Source organism: Amblyomma mixtum, chromosome 7 (assembly GCF_055824585.1).
Source record: "Amblyomma mixtum isolate Tamu chromosome 7, ASM5582458v1, whole genome shotgun sequence".
In the NCBI taxonomy this organism is placed as follows: Eukaryota; Metazoa; Arthropoda; class Arachnida; order Ixodida; family Ixodidae; genus Amblyomma; species Amblyomma mixtum.
Genome location: NC_143018.1, coordinates 23,470,609 through 23,491,389, shown reverse-complemented (window position 1 = coordinate 23,491,389; position 20,781 = coordinate 23,470,609). Strand labels below are relative to the sequence as shown.

Here is a 20,781-nt window from a genome sequence, read left to right as displayed (position 1 = left end):
AAAGCTTCAGACACGTCTAAACCTCTAGATAGGTTTGATATGACCGCGTCGTAAATATTTCGTAGCCGGTGCATGGCACGTACCTGGAACACACTTTGGTTAACATCCCCTGTGTAGTTGTCGAAGAAGGCGTTCACGAGCGTGGCATTTCCGCACGACAGCCGCGCCGTCAGGGGCACCCATAGGCAGTAAGCACACTTTGAAGCCGGGTCATCGCAGTGCACCGACGCGCCACTCATTCCTGCAGAATTGTGTGTCTATTTACTTTTCCTCCACGGGGGAAAAAAAAACAGAATAGTATTACCGAATAGTATCACAGAATAGTATCTACCGAAAAGGGTTCAGCTTAAGTTAAGGACAACGCAGAGAGGTGTGGAAAGGAAAATAATGGGTGTAACGCTAAGAGACCGGAAGCGGGCGGATTGGGTGAGGGACCAAACGTGGGTTAATGACATCTCAGTCGAAATCAAGAGGAAGAAATGGATTTGAGCAGGCCATGTAATGCGAAGGCACGATAACCGCTGGTCCTTAAGGGTAACGGAGTGGATTCCAAGAGAGGCAAACGTAGCAGGGGGCGGCAGAAAATTAGGTGGGCGGATGAGATTAAGAAGTTTGCTGCGATACGTTGGCCGCAGCTAGCAAAGTACAGGCTTAATTGGAGAGACAGGGGAGAGGCCTTCGCCCTGCAGTGGGCGTAGTCAGGTTGATTATTATTACTATTATCATTAGTGTCAAAAGCAACTTCAGTTGGTGAATGTTAATGTCAGTTAGTGTTGAGCTCTACAGTTGGACAGGTTTTTACCGCCTGATCTTGTCTTGTTCTGCTCTTGAACGTAACACCGTTTATTCTGATGTTGAGAATGAATTTGTTTATGGCGCAAGGATGCTGGTCAATGAGCGTCATGGGACGAGGTATTTGAGTCTACACAATATTGGGTCAAAGACTCAATTCTCAAGCATTTCACTCCTGATAAGCCTAACATCGGGGCAGGCTAAAGCTTGTAGCCATTTTATAGGCTGTCGGTACGTGGCGGCACTGGGGATCGAACCCTAAACCTCCCGCATGCGACGCAGATGCTCAGGCTGCTAAACCACCACTGCTGTCAAAACCGCGCTGCTGGGTGAATATATGGTTCACGTGGGCGAAAAGCCTTCTAACCAAATATGGACAGTGAAAAAAGGAAGAAAAGACAACGAGGTAAATAAGGATAATGCTTGATTGACTACCCAACATATCTGGGGGGTGCAAAACATAAAAAGAGCCTCAGAAGAAACGCTGAGTAGTTCTTGTCCATGGGTCTCGAAAGGAAAAGTATGCGCTGCTCCCAAATTCAGTGATTTTGAAATGAAGTAGTTGCGTATGTGTAGCGTTCCGAACAATTAGAGCATCCGCTGACATTCTGGGTATAGCGCAAGATACCTGTCTGCTGGGAACACTTCAACCCAGTAATCAAAGCAGCAAGGCAACAACTTTGAAAATCATTTGAATGCCTATCATGTACATCACAGCGACTTTCCTTGTTGTTGTGCAAGCGGGAAATAGTTTAGAAAAGTGAATGGCTGTGTGCTGAAGCCACTTACTGGTCACTGTTGTTGTCTTGACGCAGGAGTGGATTCGTTCTTCCAGAGAGATGTTGACGCGAGTTTCCAGTTCTTTCCCGTGCGCGTCTAAGACCTGTGGTCAACAGAGATGACAAGAGAGGCCACCACAGAGTTTAACGTTGAATATAACACTTTCCGTGCAGAACTTCATGGATTTGAAATAAAAGCAGGTGCGCATTGTTTCGCAATAATTACTGAGCTTTAGCTACATTTCAGATGCACCGAGAGAAAGCGCGATTGCATTAATACAAAGAAGTTGATACTGATGATATGGTTTTAAATGGGCTAAAGAGTGGCTTGACACAAAGTATATTGGTCTACACAAGGCTGGGTCAGAGACCCGGTTTCCAAGCATTTCACCCCTTGTGTCAAACCTCCACGATTGAAAGTAGCAACAAAAATAAAGGTGGGAGAAAGCCCGCGCCTAACACAGGATTATAGCAGGCCTAAACCAATTTAAAGCAAGAGAATAAGAGAGACACGCCTAAAAAAATTTCTATATAAAAGCTAAATAAAAAGCAATGCTGGTGGTGTAGCAATACAAACCAGGAAATATTGTGTGAAAGCAGGATTTCGCAGGTGGACACCAACACCATGCACCTAAAAGCGCGATTGAAAGCGCATTTCCTTTTCTTTCGTGACTTGCGCACAGATGGAAGTTCATGAGAATGACGACGTGCAATGCACAGGGCGAGAGTGTGTTGCAGTTTAAGGCGAGGCGTGATGGGCAAGAGAATGCTCTTGCGAAGGAAATATTGGAAATTCAGTATGGTGATTGCACCTACAGCGATGCGCCTGGTATTCTTGCTGTTTTCTTTGACTATTATCGGAAGTTGTTTGGCAGTTGCGAAGATCCAAATCAGGGTTTCGATTACAGTTCCTTACTCGGAAACTTCCCTCGACTTGACGATGAGAAGTGTGCTATAGTGAAGGGACCTATCACTTTGGATGAAATTCAATCAGCCATTTCTGCCCTGCAGAGCCAGAAATCTCCTGGGCCAGATGGTATTACTAGCGAATTATATAAAACATTTTCGCCTTGCGTAGTGCCTGTTTTGATGGAAGTTTTCCAAGCATCTTATGATGCGGGTGTCCTGCCTCCCACTTTCTATTCTGGGCACACAATATTAATTCCCAAAAGCAAAGATACTAATCGGTTGAAAACTGTTGAGTGATATCGTCCAATTTCCCTCTGCAATGTTGATTACAAAATTTTTTCCAAGGTTCTTTGCAGTCGTCTGCAGCTCGACATTATGGACTTGATAGGTTCGCATCAGGTCTGGGGTATTAGAGGCCGCAGTATTCAAACACATATCCATATTGCACGTTCAGTATTAGAGACAGTATCAGATGAGACGGGCCAAGTAGCTCTGATTCAAATTGACTTGGCGAAGGCGTTTCATAAAGTTCGGCACGATTTCTTGTTCGCGGTCTTGGAGTATGCAAATATTGGTGATGTCTTGCTCAAAGGCATAAGGCTGAGCTATAAGAACTCCTATACAAGGGTAATTGTTAATCAGGAGCTAACGAAACCAATACCACTAGAAGCATCTGTTCGTCAAGGATGTCCACTGTCTCCATTGTTGTTTGCCCTATATCTGGAACCCCTCTGTCTCAGTATAATTAACAGCGCAGCTATCCGCGGTTTCTCTCTGGCTCAATGTGAAGTTAAAGTTTTAGCCTACGCTGATGATGTCGCCCTCTTTTGTTCTGACAAAAAGAGTGTACTTGAGGCTTTACACTTGACTAAACAGTTCTGCGATGTATCAGGCGCGGCTCTTAATTTAGAGAAATCCAAAGGCTTTTGGTTGGGTCATTGGGGAACTAGGCCAAGCCAGTTCGGTGGCATATGCTGGGACTGTAGCCCTCTTGAGTACCTAGGCGTTCCGCTGCACCAAGTTCGCAACAGTACAGCCTACTGGGATTCACAAATTGTAACTCTACGGCGGCAAACACAGGTTTGGATGGGTAGGGAACTCTCAGTGTTTGCGAGGGCACAGGTCTGTAACATATTTTTGTTTGCAAAGCTCGCGTATCTCCTTCAAGTCCTGCATTGTGCGAGGAGGACGGTGCAAGCAATACAAAGAATATTTGCAACATTCGTGTGGCGCTCTCACTGGGAGCCCATGAGGCGTGACAACTTGTTCCTTCTCTTAGAGGGTGGTGGAGTGGGCCTTGTTCACCTGTTCGTGCATCAACTTGCATCAACCTGTTCGTGCATCAAATCGGCAAACCACCCGTTTCTGGTAGCTATGCTCATTAGGCGGCTTAGTTTTCATTTGCCTTACTTATTCGCACCGACTGTGCAGGCTCGTGAGGGGACTTTATGGGGATTCCTTAAGGAGGTTGCTGACACTTTCAGTTTCCTCACTGTGCGCTTCTCTTTAGATCACCTCTATAGCCTCTCGAGAAAACAGATGACCCAGGGTCTCACTGAGTCTTTGTTCCCTACACCATTGTATCGGCAGCCTTATCTGGGGTCTTTGGACAACAGTGTTCTAAAGCGTGTTAGGCGGATGTGCATTCAGGCAGCCGCTAAAACGCTCTTTTTCAAACTACACACAACGACGCTGCCTGTCAAGACATTTCATAATGAGAAGGAGATGTTTGTACCGTGGAATGTGAATTGCCGTCTGTGTAACGCGCCTGAGACAACTGATCATTGCTTCATCCTGTGCCGTGATGCCATGTTCTTTTGGGACATACTACAACAAACTCTTAAGAAGGACATTGAAATTACACTATACACTATTAGATTTCTGCCTGTTGGCAAAAACTCTGTTGTGCCTTATGATCTGTTTGTGTTGATGGGACTATTCAATCTTTGGAAAAGCCGTATGATGGACAGACACGCCAAGCCACCAAGATCGTCCAAATCTGTGTTTCGTGAACAATGTGCTTTGGTGAGGAGTGCATATGCTGCACGCGAAGAACCTCCAAGCTGGCTGCCGTGCCTAGATGCATGTGTGTGCCTCCCTGAATGTTGATGTTTTGATGGGGATGCAGTGTTGAGTTAGGGCTATGGCGGGCTCGTATTAAGCAGCCCGGTAACTTGAGACGCGAACCAGTTTGATTGAAGTTCCCCCCCCCCCCCCCCCCTTTTACGGAAGTTCTTCCATGGATAAAGAAAGAACTGCGGCGATAGCCTAGTGTTCTTGCGCAGTGGCCGGTGAAGCTGATTTGGTCGCGCCGCCGGGGGTTCGAAACCCAGTCACGATGAAACATATTTTATTTCTCCTGGTTTTCCAAGGTCGCCCTAACTAAAAATGTCGTTTATTTCTCGCATCACGTAACTAACTTCAGACGCTTGACCACACACCACAATTTTCTAGGTTACGTGGGCAATACTGGTTCGGTTCTAAAACTAGCAATTAGATTTAGCCAATTCGATTTAGTCTCCTTACACACTATATAAAAATATTCAAGGTAAAATGTTTTCAGAAATGGTCGTTATTGTAATCAGATTCTTTCCTTATTTCAACGATGCTCGACGAATAAGCTGATACACGATTCTTCAAAACGCTGGTTTTTCTCATTTACTCGCACAACGCCCAGCCTTCTGTACTATATACTACGTACTAAACATAAGGTTGTACCCGCGATCGTGAAATAAAGATTAACTGATTATTTTGCTCTATGTCGTGGTGCTTTTAAATAGAGTTTTTGGAGTGGGGTCATTCGCTGTGGGAGGCAAATAACTAAAATTAAAATGCCCTAACGCATGCAACTAAATAATGTATCGTTTCATACATCGCGAGCTACGCCTAAATATGAGCGAAGAGAAGGCAGTTTTCCACTTTTGACCAGTGAACCATCATAATTACATTTATGTTCGCTATAGTCAGTGAACTATAAAGGAAGAATTAGGAAGTAAAGCAACATGCTAAACACATCTTCATCATTCAAAATTGGGGATGGATTTCCTGGCGGCCGCGATTAGATGGAGGAAAAATGCAAAAGGCGCCTGTATGTTGTGCGATGTCAGTGCACGTTAAAGATCCCAAGGTGGCCAGAATTATTCTGGAGCCCCCCACTACGACACCTCTTTCTCTGCTTTCACTCCCACTTTCTTTCCTTCCCTTACGGCGCGGTTCAGGTGTCCTCCGTGTTGTGAGACAGACTCGGCGTCATTTCCTTTCTCCAAAAACAAATTTTCAATTTCCTTTAAATTTTTGGATTGCTTTATTGCAACATCCCCGGGACAAATAATGGTGTGTACTTTAGCTTACTGCGCAAAAGCCCCTGTTTCGTCAGTCGGTCGTAGCGCCTAGGAACGCAGGGTCTCAACTATTTTTTTGTTTGATAGTGCCGGCTGAAAGCCAGTTGAAAAAGTAATAGCTGCTTTCGCTTCTTTTATTCCGCCCGAGGCTGTAAAAATATGTTGTGTTAAGATCATGGCATAAGGTGTAATGGTTTCCTGCTAAACAAGTACTGTTTTCTTTTTCAACCTTCTCCTTGAAAAAGCAAAAATAGACTGATGCGCCAGAAAATACGCAATGGTTATCCCTTACCGAATCCAATTCATAGCTTAAATGCATGTTTTATGTAGGAAACGGCTTACATGGCCGTCCACGTGTATGTTACCTGTGTTTCTTCCAAAGACTGCATCCGCAGCTCGAGCTCAGAAATCTCGCTCTTGCCATCCACGCAGAAAGCCATCAAGAAGAGTTGGTTGTTCTTCTCTGAAAGTGGAATGGGCGTCGTCTTCTTCCACCTTCCGGTGTCGCCTGTAAGATACCGCCGGAGCGCCGCACCGATGTGAAAAAATTGGCAGTGGTTTAGATCTCGTTAAACCTCGGGGATTGCGAAAGCAACGAGGAGAGAAAGAGAGAGGCGATGGAGAGCGCGCGGCAGCGGCGGCGGCCCCGGCACGCTAGCTATGGGCCGCTACTGCGCATGCGCAACTGGCGAGCGCGGCGGCGGCACCTCTGAGCCACCCGCGCAGTGACGGCGGCGGCGGCGCGCCAGCTGTGCTCCGTGTGACGTCACTGCTCCTCGCGCATGCGCAGTATGGCCTTTCTTCAGCTCCGCGAAATGGCTCGGCGACTCGCGTAGTGTTGCTTTCGCAACAAAAAAAAAACAACAAAAAGGCGCTGAACATCGCAAAAATTACGGAGGGCACCTAAGACTGCTTACGTTCTTTCAATGGAAAAACATTGTCTTATCGTGAGCTCCGTTGCGAGGTTCATTAAAGATTTCTTTGTTTCTAATGAAACACCTACTCATACAGTCGTAAGGAAACGCATACACTAGGTCCACCCTTAATCACCAAGAAGTAACGCCTCTTGATTCGTTTTCTTTTCTGATTAGTCTACACAGCTTATGGAAAACTAGAATGGTGGCCCGGCACTGTGAATCTGTTGTATCGACGAAATCTCATTTCTGATAAATGATTGTTCACCTAAGGGTAGTGTATGAACAGACAGACTGAACAGGAGTGGAACTCTCTCTTGGTGAAGTGGCCAGCCTAACACCCTCCCCCCTCCGTCTTCCGTTCAATTTCCTAAAACCTTTGTAAAATTGTTTAGTTGCGAAAAAGCGCTCGTGTTGTGTCTTCTCTCCTACTTTAGTCCTCGTTTTTGGCGCTAACTTCATCATGAACAAGATTCAACTCGCCCAACTTTCCACCTTACTACTTTGTAAATAGTTCATGTAGATATAACACATTATCAGAGCGATACATACCTCGTTTAAAAAAAACAGTTTTATTTCTTATGGGTTCTATGGCCTCGCGAACTGAAGGTCCTTGGTTAAATTCTCCGCACCTTTTCTTTTTTGCTGTAGACGTCACTATCTCATGGTCTACTGCTGACGTCATGCGAGAGTATGTTGACGCCACTGGAATTTTGTGCAATGGACGGAGACGCCGGCTTTTGTGCTAACGGGGCATATAATGTTTTCGCATTAACAGGAATTGGGTCATTCAAAACTGTTCGGTATAAAAAATAAACGCATATCATTCTGAAAGCAATTTTTGGGTACATGCTTGCTGGCGGCTTTCAGGAAAATAAAATTGGGCAGGGCCTCAGTATCCCTTTAAGCTCGAAGTTACTTAAAGACGTAACTGAGCAGTTCACCTTTTGGAAGTCATTTCCAAGCTCCGCGCGTGTCCGCGGGCCGCCATGTCAGTCATTTTGTTTGTTTACATTGATCGGATTTGTGGTTGACTTTGTACTTGGCTTGGCTTTTGATGGCTAAAGTGGTGCAGAATGGCCGCAAATAATATTTTAAGCCTATAATACGGCACACAAATGTTCTCACCCGCTTTTGAAACACTGCACAACAATTTCAAACATCTTTTATGCGCGCTGATGTCGTTCAGTTGGCCTGTTTTTTTTTTACTGTTCGTCGACGCCATCATTTTCGAATTACATCATTTTTTTCCGTGTAGCACCGAAAGAGACCAAATGACATTCGATGCATCGAATGCCATTAGGTTCGAATGACATTAAATTTGCTAGTGTGTCAGGGGTATAACTCGAATGACTTGCTCTTAGCCTTAGTATGTAATGAGAAAAAAAAGCTTTTTTTGAATTAACTTCGTTTTGTAAAACTTCAATTAGTGAACGTCCCCATCTCCTCAGAACAAAATGAATGGCATTCGCTTTTGAATCAGACCTACTATTGATAGATATCAATAGATGTGAGGCCCGGCAAGCGGTGTATCATTTACTGCTTTTTCCTCACCATCCCCAGTTTGCATGTACAAACTCAAATAAAGATTGATTGATTGATTGATTGATTAGGGTTAAAACCATCGGTGAGAACACACGACACTACCAACATTATGTTAATCCGTGAAAGCTTTGCATGCGCAGTTCACTTATTTACACACCGAAGTAGCTGTCCAAAGAAATTTTTAGCGTAATGCTTAATGCAATCAAAGTGACTGCTTAATTTTGATTCTGCACAAGCGATGCACCCTGGACTCCCACTTGTGACGTCGCCACAGCAGTGAAGAGGCCTAAAAGATCAAGGCGGCATTGTTGGGCTTCAAAAGCCGAAAGTTTTGTATCACTGCCATCTGAGCAATGTGCCGTAGGCGCCTCGTAAGAGTGCCGAACTCCCTCTCTAAGTCTGTAAATGTTATGACTGGTAAATACCCTTAGGACATTATAATAGATAACCGAGCGCAAATAGCGACGCAATGCCCGGCTTGATCACTGCAGTCTGTGCGCTGAACTCTACCATTGCTTCACGAGGTACGTACATTCACTGCTAGTATGAAGGTAAAACATTATTCTAGTTCTACCACTACAACCTGTTGCCAGCGTGGCTTCGTTGTTTTTTTACCTACTGTTAATATGTAGTTTAACTTCTGCCATATAACGACTTCTTCGAAATCTTCCCTTACAAAAAAATTTTAAACAGTCTACGGAGTGTTTGTAGACTTCTGTCTATAAAATCTATAGACTGTCTATAGACAAATCCTAGAGAACAGTCTATAGGCAATGCAAATGCCATAGACAGTCTATAGACAATGTATAGATTTATGGCCATACATTTTTAGTAGACTTTTGTCTATAGACAGTCTACAGACTACGAATAAACAAAAACAATATCTATAGGAAGTCAATAGAGTCAATAAGAAGCCTATAGACTGTCTATACACCATTTTTATAAGCGTTATTCTTAAAAATATCTTCCTTATATTATCCTCTTGTTATCATGGCTTCACATTTGAAATTATTTTGCTGTAACGGCATAATTTTTATTAACTCCATCCTCCTCACCTTTTTTTTCATGCAGAGTGCATTACTTGAAGGCCTAGAGTGTCATCTATGCCACCCTCAAGCAGCGACAGTGAATGACGGGTATTTCCCTTTGTGAACTTTAAGCCGTAGCTCATGCAGTATATTGTGCACACGATTAGCTAGCGTTTAGTGACCCACCTTGAGTGAGCTTCTTCTACAGCTATATCCTAGGCTTCCAAGCGTCCGTGGAAAGCGGCCCGGCCACTGGTTGGTTGGCCACCGGACCATACCATTGGCTGAAAATGGATGCAATATACACCCAATGGTGAGGTGCATCGCAGCGCTCTGCCAACAGCAGGCGAGCGGACCTGAACACTGGCTCCCATTGGTTGCGATATTCAGCCAATAGTGAGGCGTGGTCGCCAATCACCAAATGGCCGGGCCGCTTGCCACAGACGCTTGAAGGCCGCGGGTATATCTGAGTGACTAATGACACAGCATCAAGTGGCCGCGAAATGGACAACGGAACATGGACAGCTGATGCAATACGGTCTCAGAGCATTTCGAGAGCTGTAAATTCACCTTCAGAGTAGCTGGGAGGCAGCACGTCTTCGACAGGCTCTGCAAAAACAAAAGAAAATTGTTTGTAAAATGTACGAATGCGAAGCAGTCTCAAAGAGAGTGCAAAGTTAGCTTAACAGGGCATTTTCATGAGGCCAGTCTTGGCGAGGACAAGAATAAAAAAATTGGCTTAGAATGTGAAAACATGAATTAACAGGGGTTCATTCACAGTATCTGGCAGAAATAAACTGTAATGTCTAGAATCGCAAGCGAATGAATAACAGGGCCTACAACAACATAACTATATTCTACAAGAGGACTATATATGCTTTCATGCGATAAAACCAACTGCGCATCGTTCCCTACGTGGAGCGTTATTGCAATGACGCTTGAATAAACACAGAAATTGCATTGTCTTGATGTCACTCGCACTTTGATGGAGTCCCTAGTTTTAGATCACTGTTTAAATGTATAATTTTAACAATGGTGTCCCATAAAAGCACCGAGCATTCAAATTCTAGCTCATATGTCGACCATGAAGCCAACGGAATTATTTTCTGCGGATGTTACAAGACTAACACGTGTTCCGCGGGGTCACTGCAGCTCTTGTGACGTAAGGTTGGTGTTCGGCTGGCCAGCTCTGATCTGGAAGTACAAATCCGGGCCACAGCAAGAGGTTGCCTTCAGCACTGACTGCGGGCCCATTACAGAACCCATTACTCCCAGTATTGTTAATAAAGTTTTATGACGAACTGACTCTTTGCAGCATTAACCGCGTTGAACTTAAATATCCTTCAGTAGCTTCGAATGAGCGCGCACAAAGCAAGCTTGGCCCGGGTCATTTTAGAAAATTTGGGATACCCTCAAAATTTGGCCCGGGCTATTGCCAGAATTTGACCTTGGCGATCTGGGAATGATTTCGCACTGTAATCATGCTAAAGCCACTGAACGGCCGCGGTGGATGACACCTTTCAATGCATTATCATAAAAAGGCCTCATCCCTCGTTAATTGGACGGGAACAAGAACAGGGAAGACGCAGCTAGCATGTCTATACGAAAAGAGTACAACTCACCTTGTGCTTCATTTGGGTCCGTAGCTGTCGCGTTGCCAAGATTCTTGGGGTTCTGATGGTGAAAAAAAAATAATGACTGCATTTCGATTACGTCACATATTGCCTATAAAGTGAGCCGTTGAGTCCCTATATAATATACTGCTGCCTGTTTAAGCGCAAGCACGTCAACACAGTTTTATGGGTCGCCACATGGAGCCCCCATAGAACTTTCTCTCTTACACACTTCTCTTTCAGGGCCAGTCATCAGAGTTTGCCAGCGTGAGCAGCTTTGGCTAGTAAGTGCAGCATTTGGGCTCACACTGTCAACGGTATTAAAATGGTCACCAGCTCTCCCACATGCGTCCTTTTGCTCCCCAATTTTCACGGGGTTGGTAAACAAACAAGACAGAACTATTTCTAACACATGTCATTACGTTTGTTACTTCGTTATTTCCGTCAATACAAAGCGCCTCTTGAGTGAAAGCTCCGGAATATATGTTTGTATTTTTATGAAAGAGGCACTTTTGTATTTAAATACAAAGGCAATAATACTTGTAATAAGGAAGTAGAGCGGTAGAGCGGGAGTAGTAAGGTAGAGCGACTGCTCCGGTGAAGCGGTGGTCCCGGGTTCGAACCCAAGACCAGGACGAATTTTTTTTTAACTGTCGTAGCCGTATGGCTGCGCTTGGGTGGTTGTCAATGAGTAATTATTCCTTATTACAAATCTACTCCATCTTGGGGGATTTCCCTAAATATTTGACCAGGCATACTACTTGAGTAAAACTGGCACTACTATTTAGTAATGTTGTGTCACCCTTGCTTTCTGCGCTGGTGAAGTAAAGTAGAGTTTCAATAAAACATGGTGCTGGGCTAGTTGGTAATTCATACTTGGTGGGAAGACACCGCAAAAAACGACAACCACAGGGGAGGACAAGAGTGTCTTGTCCTCCCCTGTGGTTGTCGTTTTTTGGCGCTGTCTTCCCACCAAGTATAAAGTAGAGTGATTCGACGCTGCGCCTAATACATCACCAGGCTCCTCAAACTTACTTACGATGGCTCTATTGTTTCAAAATAAAATCATGGGCAAGCTGCATACAGTACACTGGTAAAGCAAGAAAATTCAAGACACTATACCAGAAGTCTTCGCCAAGATTACAAGCTTAAAAACCAGGCACACTGTAGATGGATGATATCCCCTAGAATGAGGTACACTCTTTCGTTTTTTTTTGTTTGCTCATCTCTTGAATCGTATAGCACGGATCAATACTTTCTTGATTCAATATACGAAAGAAAGCTTCAGACACGTCTAAACCTCTAGATAGGTTTGATATGACCGCGTCGTAAATATTTCGTAGCCGGTGCATGGCACGTACCTGGAACACACTTTGGTTAACATCCCCTGTGTAGTTGTCGAAGAAGGCGTTCACGAGCGTGGCATTTCCGCACGACAGCCGCGCCGTCAGGGGCACCCATAGGCAGTAAGCACACTTTGAAGCCGGGTCATCGCAGTGCACCGACGCGCCACTCATTCCTGCAGAATTGTGTGTCTATTTACTTTTCCTCCACGGGGGAAAAAAAAACAGAATAGTATTACCGAATAGTATCACAGAATAGTATCTACCGAAAAGGGTTCAGCTTAAGTTAAGGACAACGCAGAGAGGTGTGGAAAGGAAAATAATGGGTGTAACGCTAAGAGACCGGAAGCGGGCGGATTGGGTGAGGGACCAAACGTGGGTTAATGACATCTCAGTCGAAATCAAGAGGAAGAAATGGATTTGAGCAGGCCATGTAATGCGAAGGCACGATAACCGCTGGTCCTTAAGGGTAACGGAGTGGATTCCAAGAGAGGCAAACGTAGCAGGGGGCGGCAGAAAATTAGGTGGGCGGATGAGATTAAGAAGTTTGCTGCGATACGTTGGCCGCAGCTAGCAAAGTACAGGCTTAATTGGAGAGACAGGGGAGAGGCCTTCGCCCTGCAGTGGGCGTAGTCAGGTTGATTATTATTACTATTATCATTAGTGTCAAAAGCAACTTCAGTTGGTGAATGTTAATGTCAGTTAGTGTTGAGCTCTACAGTTGGACAGGTTTTTACCGCCTGATCTTGTCTTGTTCTGCTCTTGAACGTAACACCGTTTATTCTGATGTTGAGAATGAATTTGTTTATGGCGCAAGGATGCTGGTCAATGAGCGTCATGGGACGAGGTATTTGAGTCTACACAATATTGGGTCAAAGACTCAATTCTCAAGCATTTCACTCCTGATAAGCCTAACATCGGGGCAGGCTAAAGCTTGTAGCCATTTTATAGGCTGTCGGTACGTGGCGGCACTGGGGATCGAACCCTAAACCTCCCGCATGCGACGCAGATGCTCAGGCTGCTAAACCACCACTGCTGTCAAAACCGCGCTGCTGGGTGAATATATGGTTCACGTGGGCGAAAAGCCTTCTAACCAAATATGAACAGTGAAAAAAGGAAGAAAAGACAACGAGGTAAATAAGGATAATGCTTGATTGACTACCCAACATATCTGGGGGGTGCAAAACATAAAAAGAGCCTCAGAAGAAACGCTGAGTAGTTCTTGTCCATGGGTCTCGAAAGGAAAAGTATGCGCTGCTCCCAAATTCAGTGATTTTGAAATGAAGTAGTTGCGTATGTGTAGCGTTCCGAACAATTAGAGCATCCGCTGACATTCTGGGTATAGCGCAAGATACCTGTCTGCTGGGAACACTTCAACCCAGTAATCAAAGCAGCAAGGCAACAACTTTGAAAATCATTTGAATGCCTATCATGTACATCACAGCGACTTTCCTTGTTGTTGTGCAAGCGGGAAATAGTTTAGAAAAGTGAATGGCTGTGTGCTGAAGCCACTTACTGGTCACTGTTGTTGTCTTGACGCAGGAGTGGATTCGTTCTTCCAGAGAGATGTTGACGCGAGTTTCCAGTTCTTTCCCGTGCGCGTCTAAGACCTGTGGTCAACAGAGATGACAAGAGAGGCCACCACAGAGTTTAACGTTGAATATAACACTTTCCGTGCAGAACTTCATGGATTTGAAATAAAAGCAGGTGCGCATTGTTTCGCAATAATTACTGAGCTTTAGCTACATTTCAGATGCACCGAGAGAAAGCGCGATTGCATTAATACAAAGAAGTTGATACTGATGATATGGTTTTAAATGGGCTAAAGAGTGGCTTGACACAAAGTATATTGGTCTACACAAGGCTGGGTCAGAGACCCGGTTTCCAAGCATTTCACCCCTTGTGTCAAACCTCCACGATTGAAAGTAGCAACAAAAATAAAGGTGGGAGAAAGCCCGCGCCTAACACAGGATTATAGCAGGCCTAAACAAATTTAAAGCAAGAGAATAAGAGAGACACGCCTAAAAAAATTTCTATATAAAAGACAAATAGAAAAAATTGGTGGTGGTTTATCAATGATAACCAGGAAATATTGTGTGAAAGCAAGATTTCGCAGGTGTACACCAACGTCATGCACCTGAAAGCGTGATTGAAAGAGCGTTTCTTTTCGTGACTTGCGCACAGATGGAAGTTGAGGAAAATGGCGACGTGCAATGCACAGCGTGAGCATGTGTTGACTACGCACCATAATTTTCCAGGTTACGTCGCAGTAAAAACTAGCAAGACGATTTGGCCAATTCAATTTAGTCAATCTCCGTGTTCCACAACTCCTCGTTTCTCCTTACACGGAAGATATAAAAATATTCAAGGCAAAACATTTTTCAAGAATGGTGGTTATTGTAATCAGATTATTTGCCTTATTTCATCGGTACTCGACGAATAACATTATTCGCAATTCTCCAAAACGCAGGTATGTCTCATTTACTCGTACAACGCCCAGCCTTGTGTACTGTACTACGTACTAAAACATAAGGTTGTTCCCGCGATCGTGAAATAAAGATTAACTGATTATTTTGCTCTGTATAGTGATGTTTTTAAATGGAGTTTTCCGAGTAGGGTCATTCGCTATCGTGAGGCGAACTAAAATGAAAATATCCTATCGTACACAACTAAGCAATGTATTGTTTAAGATATTGCGAGCTACGCGCAATGAGCGACGAGAAGGCAGTTTGCTACTTTTGACCAGTGTGGACCATCATAGTCACATTTATGGGCGCTATACTCACTGGACGATAAAGTAAGAATTAGGATGTAAAGCAACATGCTAGACCCATCATCATCGTTCAAAATTGGGGATGGATTTCCTGGCGGCCACGTTTCGACAGAGGCGAAACGCAAAAGGCGCCCGTGTGCTGTGCGATTTCAGTGCACGTTAAAGATCCCCAGGCGGTCGAAATTATTCCGGACACCTCCACTACGGCACCTCTTTCTCTCTTCCTTCACTCCTATACCTTCCTCCCTTCCCTTACGGCGCGGTTCAGGTGTCCTACGAGTTGTGATAGATACTGCGCATTTCCTTTCTCCAAAAACCAATTTTCAATTGTCTTTAAATTTTTGGATTGCTTTTTGCAACATATATACCGCATGACAAATCACGGTGTGTACATTAGTTTACTATACACAGGCCCCTGTTTCGTCAGTCGGTCGTAGCGCCCAAGGAAGCAGGGTCTTAACTATTTTTTTTGTTTGATAGTGCCGGCTGAAAGACAGTTGAAAAAGTAATAGCTGCTTTCGCTTTTTTTATACCGCCCGTGGCTGTAAAAATATGTTGTGGTATGATCATGGCAAAAGGTGTAATGGTTTCCTTCAAAACAAGTACTGTTTTCTTTTGCAACCTTATCCTTGCAAAAGCAAAAATAGACTGATGCGCCAGAAAATACGCAATGATTATCTCTTACTGAAGCCAATTCATAGCTTAAATGCATGTTTTACGAAGGAAACGGCTCACATGCCTGTCCACGTGTGTGTTACCTGTGTTTGGCCTTCCAAAGACCGCATCCACAGCTCGAGCTCAGAAATCTCGCTCTTGCCATCCACGCAGAAAGCCATCAAGAAGAGCGGGTTGTTCTTCTCTGAAAGTGGAATGGGCGTCGTCTTCTTCCACCTTCCGGTGTCGCCTGTAAGATACCACCGGAGCGCCGCACCGATGTGAAAAAATTGGCAGTGGTTTAGCTCTGGTTAAACCTCGGGGATTGCGAAAGCAACAAGGAGAGAAAGAGAGAGGCGATGGAGAGCGCGCGGCAGCGGCGGAAGCCCCGGCACGCTAGCTATGCGCCGCTACTGCGCATGCGCAAATGGCGAGCGTGGCGGCGGCACCTCTGAGTCACCCGCGCAGCGTCGGCAGTGGCGCCCCAGCTGTGCACCGTGTGACGTCACTGCTCCTCACGCATGCGCAGTATGGCCTTGGCTCAGCTCCGCGAAATGGCTCGGCGACACGCGTAGTGTTGCTTTCGCAACAAAATTGCGATGTCTCTCAACATCGCAAAAATTGCGTAGGGCATTTAAGACTGCTTACGTGCTTTGAACGCAAAAAACATTGCCTTATCGTGAGCTTTGTTCGAGGTTCATTACGATTTCTTAGTTCTTAATAACACATCTACTCATACAGTCCTAAGGAAACGCATACACTAGGTTCAGCCTTATTCATCAAGAAGTAATGCCTCTTTACTTGTTTTCTTTTTTTGATTAGACTACACAGCTTATGGAAAACTAGAATGATGGACCGGCACTGTGAATTTGTTGTTTAGACGAAATCTCATTTCTGATAAATGATTGTTCAACTAAGGCAAGTGTATGAGCAGACCGAACTTGAACAGGAGTGATACTCTCTCTTGGTGAAGTGCCCAGCTTTGTCCCCCGTCTTTCGTTGAATTTTCTAAAAGCTTTGTAAATAGTTCATGTAAATGTAAGGCATTTTCCGAGCAATAAATACCTCGTTTAAAATAACAGTTTTATTTCCTATGGGTTTTATGTCCTGGCAAACTGAAGGACCTTTATAAAATTCCCCGCACCTCCGCAAGAAACTTTTTTCTTCTTTGCTATAGACGTCACTATCTCACGTTATCATGACGTCATGCGGGAGCATGTTGACGTCTCTGGAATTTCGTGCAATGGATGGGGACAGACGCCGGCTTTTGTGCCAACGGGGCATATAATGTTTTCGCATTAACAGGAATTGGCTCATTCAAAACTATTCGGTATAAAAATAAACGCATATCATTCTGAAAGCAATTTTTGAGTGCATGCTAGCTGGCGGCTTTCAGAAAAATAAAATTAGGCCGTTTTCGAGTTTTCAAACCGCGCGCTCTCGCCTCAGTGCTTTTCGGTGTTCAAACGTAGAAAACCCGTTCTTTGCAAACGTGATAGAGAAAAAAAGCTAGTGTACCATGGCTGTTCAAAGTCCTTCAGAGCGCAAGAGAACTATTGCAGCACTTAGACTCGCACAAAGCGCTAAGATCGTTCTTTAGAGAGCTGCTAGCTACCACTGTCCATTGCAGCACTGGCCTGATTAGTGATAGGTGAGTTTTATTTTGACACTGCTGGATGTTTTTGTTGTTCATGATCGGGAAAGCGTAGTTTACGAAAAGCGGGTGACACAGGCTTTCAATGCGAGGATTCCAACTGAAGTTATTTCTGAGTGTTGCTCCTTATTAAAGCCGAACTGAGAGACATGGTGTTAAAGTCTTTATTGAGAGAAATGCGTAGGAAGTTAACCTGTCCCTAAGTTTCTGGATTACTCCAATGTGATATTTACCATTAGTTTTGGGTTACATTTATTATTAGGGTGTTTAATTTGTCCAAAGATGGATAAGCGCCGGCCATTAGCAAAAATTCTTAGAGCGTAAAACATCGCCAAGCAACGAAAAAAAAGGCAGAACACTCGCTTGTAATTCACCGGCAGTGACAAGAAGACAAACGAATTCTAGATGAACATCAGAAAGACCTGCTTTTACATAGCTAATTACCAAAATACGGATTAAATTTGGCACCCAAAATATTTTATTATAACAACATTGACGTTTGTTCTCCCCGATGTCGTTAAGTCCTACGAAATGTGATTTTGCACCTCCCGTAAAACGTACCATATAGACATTTAACGCTAAATAAGTAGTCAGCACTACCGCATTGCTCCGCCATCTCTAGTAAAAGCTGAATCAATGTCCACTGAAATGCTTCCCACATGTGCAGCCGCATTATTAGAACTGATTTTCTCCTATGTTCCCCATAAATGCTGACACTCAAAGGTTAACCCAATATAAAAGAGAATGTTACATAACCTTCCCTTACAACAAAAGTTTTAGACAGTCTATAGACTTCTGTCTATAAAGTCTGTAGACTGTCTATAGACAAAAGTCTATAGGCAATACAAATGCCATAGACAGTCTATAGACTATCTATAGATTTATGGCCATACACTTTTAGTAGACTTTTGTCTATAGAGAGTCTATAGACTATGAACAGACAAAAAGCAATATCTATAGGAAGTCAATAGAGTCAATAAGAAGTGTACAGACTGTCTATAGACCATTTTTATAAGGGTTGATAAGAAAAATCTCTTCCAGCATGAATAAAAAGACGCTTTGGAGTCTATTAGCTGCAGGTGCTTTCCCTCCAATAGCACGGTAACACGCTGAAGCGAAAATTAGTCTGGTTATTCAGTGGTACGTAACCACAAGCCTTTGTCGAGTTTCTTATTGTTGGTACCTGTTTGCGGCCTTGGACCACATCGTATGTCATTTTTATTTCTTTCAGGTCCTTTCACACGCCATAGAGTGCAAGTATCGTCTCTACAAGTTTGCGAAACCAGGATGCAAAGCTCACCGCTGTACTCGTAGAGGACGTCGTTGTCAAAGCCGAAGAGCTTGTTGCTCTCTACATCACGTGACCTGCAAACCATGTGCAGCCGATGGCCAAGCTTGTGACCCCTACCGGTACAGGACCGAGTGCAGGAGGTGTAGTCCTTGTCAAGCCACGTCTTGTACTTCATGTCCATCGTAGAGGCCTCATTAAAGAACGGCGCACCTGACTGAGGAGAGCCTGCGCAGAAAGATTCAGCACGGCTCAGCTCGGGGCCAGTCGGTGCGACATGTTCAAGGGTCAAAAGAGCCGCGACAGGAACAGGACGTAAGAAAAGAAGAGGACAGGACCAGAGCCACTGGGGTTTATTGGAAACAAAGTGCCCCAGCAAAAGTGATCGCCTGAGGAAACCGAGCCACAATAGAGTAAGATGAACATCAGCGGCAGGATTAAGGCAAAATGACTTTGAAAACAAGCGAAAAACAAAGGCAAAAGGCACAAAGAAGAAAGCGGGCCCAAGATTGCCAAGCCAGTGATTTAGTTCTAGAAAGGTACCGAGAAAACATGTGTATTTCGCAGGCTGCCGGCACCGCAGACAAGCACAACAGTGCTTAAGCGGTGCGGGAATATACGCTTTGTAAACAGTTGGACAAAATAAAACATTATTATTATTATTATTATTATTATTATTATTATTATTATTATTATTATTATTATTATTATTATTATTATTGGTTTGGTTTGGTTTATGGGGTTTAACGTCCCAAAGCGACTAAGGCTATGAGAGACGCCGTAGTGGAGGGCTCCGGAAATTTCGACCACCTGGGGTTCTTTAACGTGCACTGACATCGCACAGTACACGGGCCTCTAGAATTTCTCCTCCAAAGAAATTCCAGCCGCCGCGGCCGGGATCGAACCCGCGTCTTTCGGGCCAGCAGCCGAGCACCATAGCCACTGAGCCACCGCGGCGGCTATTATTATTATTATTATTATTATTATTATTATTATTATTATTATTATTATTATTATTATTATTATTATTATTATTATTATTATTATTATTATTAGTATTATTATTATTATTATTATTATTATTATTATTATTATTATTATTATTATTATTATTATCTCATCCTGAACCGAGCCTCCTTATTTAGAAGAGCCACAGAAAGTTCGCTAACACATGTGTCTAGACCAAGTTTGCGCATGCACGCCGCTTCTAAAAAATTTTCCTTTCTAGCCTAGACCTTCCCCTCAAGATGAGAGTAGCTCATTTTTGCTCGGAGTAGCGTCCTTGGTATTCTCTTGCAATGTTTTGGAAGATTGGTGTCATTGTGTGGTTTTAAATAAAGCGAAAGAAAGGGAATCGAATGATAATCTTTTAGTCTTGTAGTGGCGTGTTATTGTTTACTCTTGCTTCCACTCGCCGATAGAGGTGAGGCATTTCGCGCACCATACACGTACACACGGGAAGAGACATCAGAGACAGCGCGAAGAACCCTTTCAGTCTATACGGCTGCTCATTTGAATGACCTGTCAGACACAGGCGTAGCCAGGAAAGTTTTCGAACGAATAATAATTAGCACACTTAACATTTTTTTTTCTCTTGCATTCGATTTTCTTAGTGCCCAAGCTGCACCCGGGCACACTACTCTGTATGCTCAGGTTCAGTGAATCAAAATTAGCAATGAGGCACAAAAAATGCCATTTTACAACTTCTAAAAGTGGCGCTCATAAGACGACAAAATTTATCGCGCTCGCAGCCAACGACAGGCACCTCGACAAGAGTGTAAGTACTTCGCTCTGCGCCCGAACGGCGAGAGATAGCTCTAACACGTGAACGCGAGCTGCCCCGTAGGAACCTTTATCAGCGGAGGGCTCACATAGGTGTGCCTCCCATGATAACAGCACAACGGTCACATGCTTGAAAACGACATGTTGGCGGAGTCCTGCCACTCATCACTGTTCTGTCGGCTCTGTTCCTCGTCGTACTTCGCTGAAGGTAAGTCATGTTTCCATTATTAGTTAATAATTTCACCTTAAGCCACTTTATCAGTCAGACAATGCCTTTAACCTGGTGCGGACCTTCTTAGATACTACTCAGTTGAGGCGAGATTGCTGAATTTTACGGTAACTATCTAGAGAAGAGCATATATAAAC

General features: G+C 44.1%; 2 protein-coding genes across 3 annotated transcripts in view; one reads left to right on the top strand and one right to left on the bottom strand.

The window, feature by feature from the left end:
- Window positions 1–20,781, bottom strand: part of LOC149335278 (uncharacterized) — a 50,324-nt gene that overhangs the window by 12,702 nt on the left and 16,841 nt on the right. For both annotated transcript variants that reach the window (XM_089551945.1, XM_089551944.1), the window contains 9 exons: window positions 18,646–18,861; window positions 15,796–15,941; window positions 13,781–13,874; window positions 12,283–12,440; window positions 10,931–10,982; window positions 9,879–9,917; window positions 6,187–6,329; window positions 1,582–1,675; window positions 84–241 (listed from right to left, as the gene is read on the bottom strand). In XM_089551945.1, the coding sequence (XP_089408071.1) occupies window positions 84–241; window positions 1,582–1,675; window positions 6,187–6,329; window positions 9,879–9,917; window positions 10,931–10,982; window positions 12,283–12,440; window positions 13,781–13,874; window positions 15,796–15,941; window positions 18,646–18,817 (1,056 nt within the window). In that variant the 5' untranslated portion in view covers window positions 18,818–18,861. The remainder of the gene's footprint in view (window positions 1–83; window positions 242–1,581; window positions 1,676–6,186; window positions 6,330–9,878; window positions 9,918–10,930; window positions 10,983–12,282; window positions 12,441–13,780; window positions 13,875–15,795; window positions 15,942–18,645; window positions 18,862–20,781) is intronic.
- Window positions 20,448–20,781, top strand: part of LOC149335276 (uncharacterized) — a 91,447-nt gene continuing 91,113 nt past the window's right edge. The window contains exon 1 of the mRNA XM_089551941.1: window positions 20,448–20,623. Within this exon, the coding sequence (XP_089408067.1) occupies window positions 20,542–20,623 (82 nt within the window). The 5' untranslated portion in view covers window positions 20,448–20,541. The remainder of the gene's footprint in view (window positions 20,624–20,781) is intronic.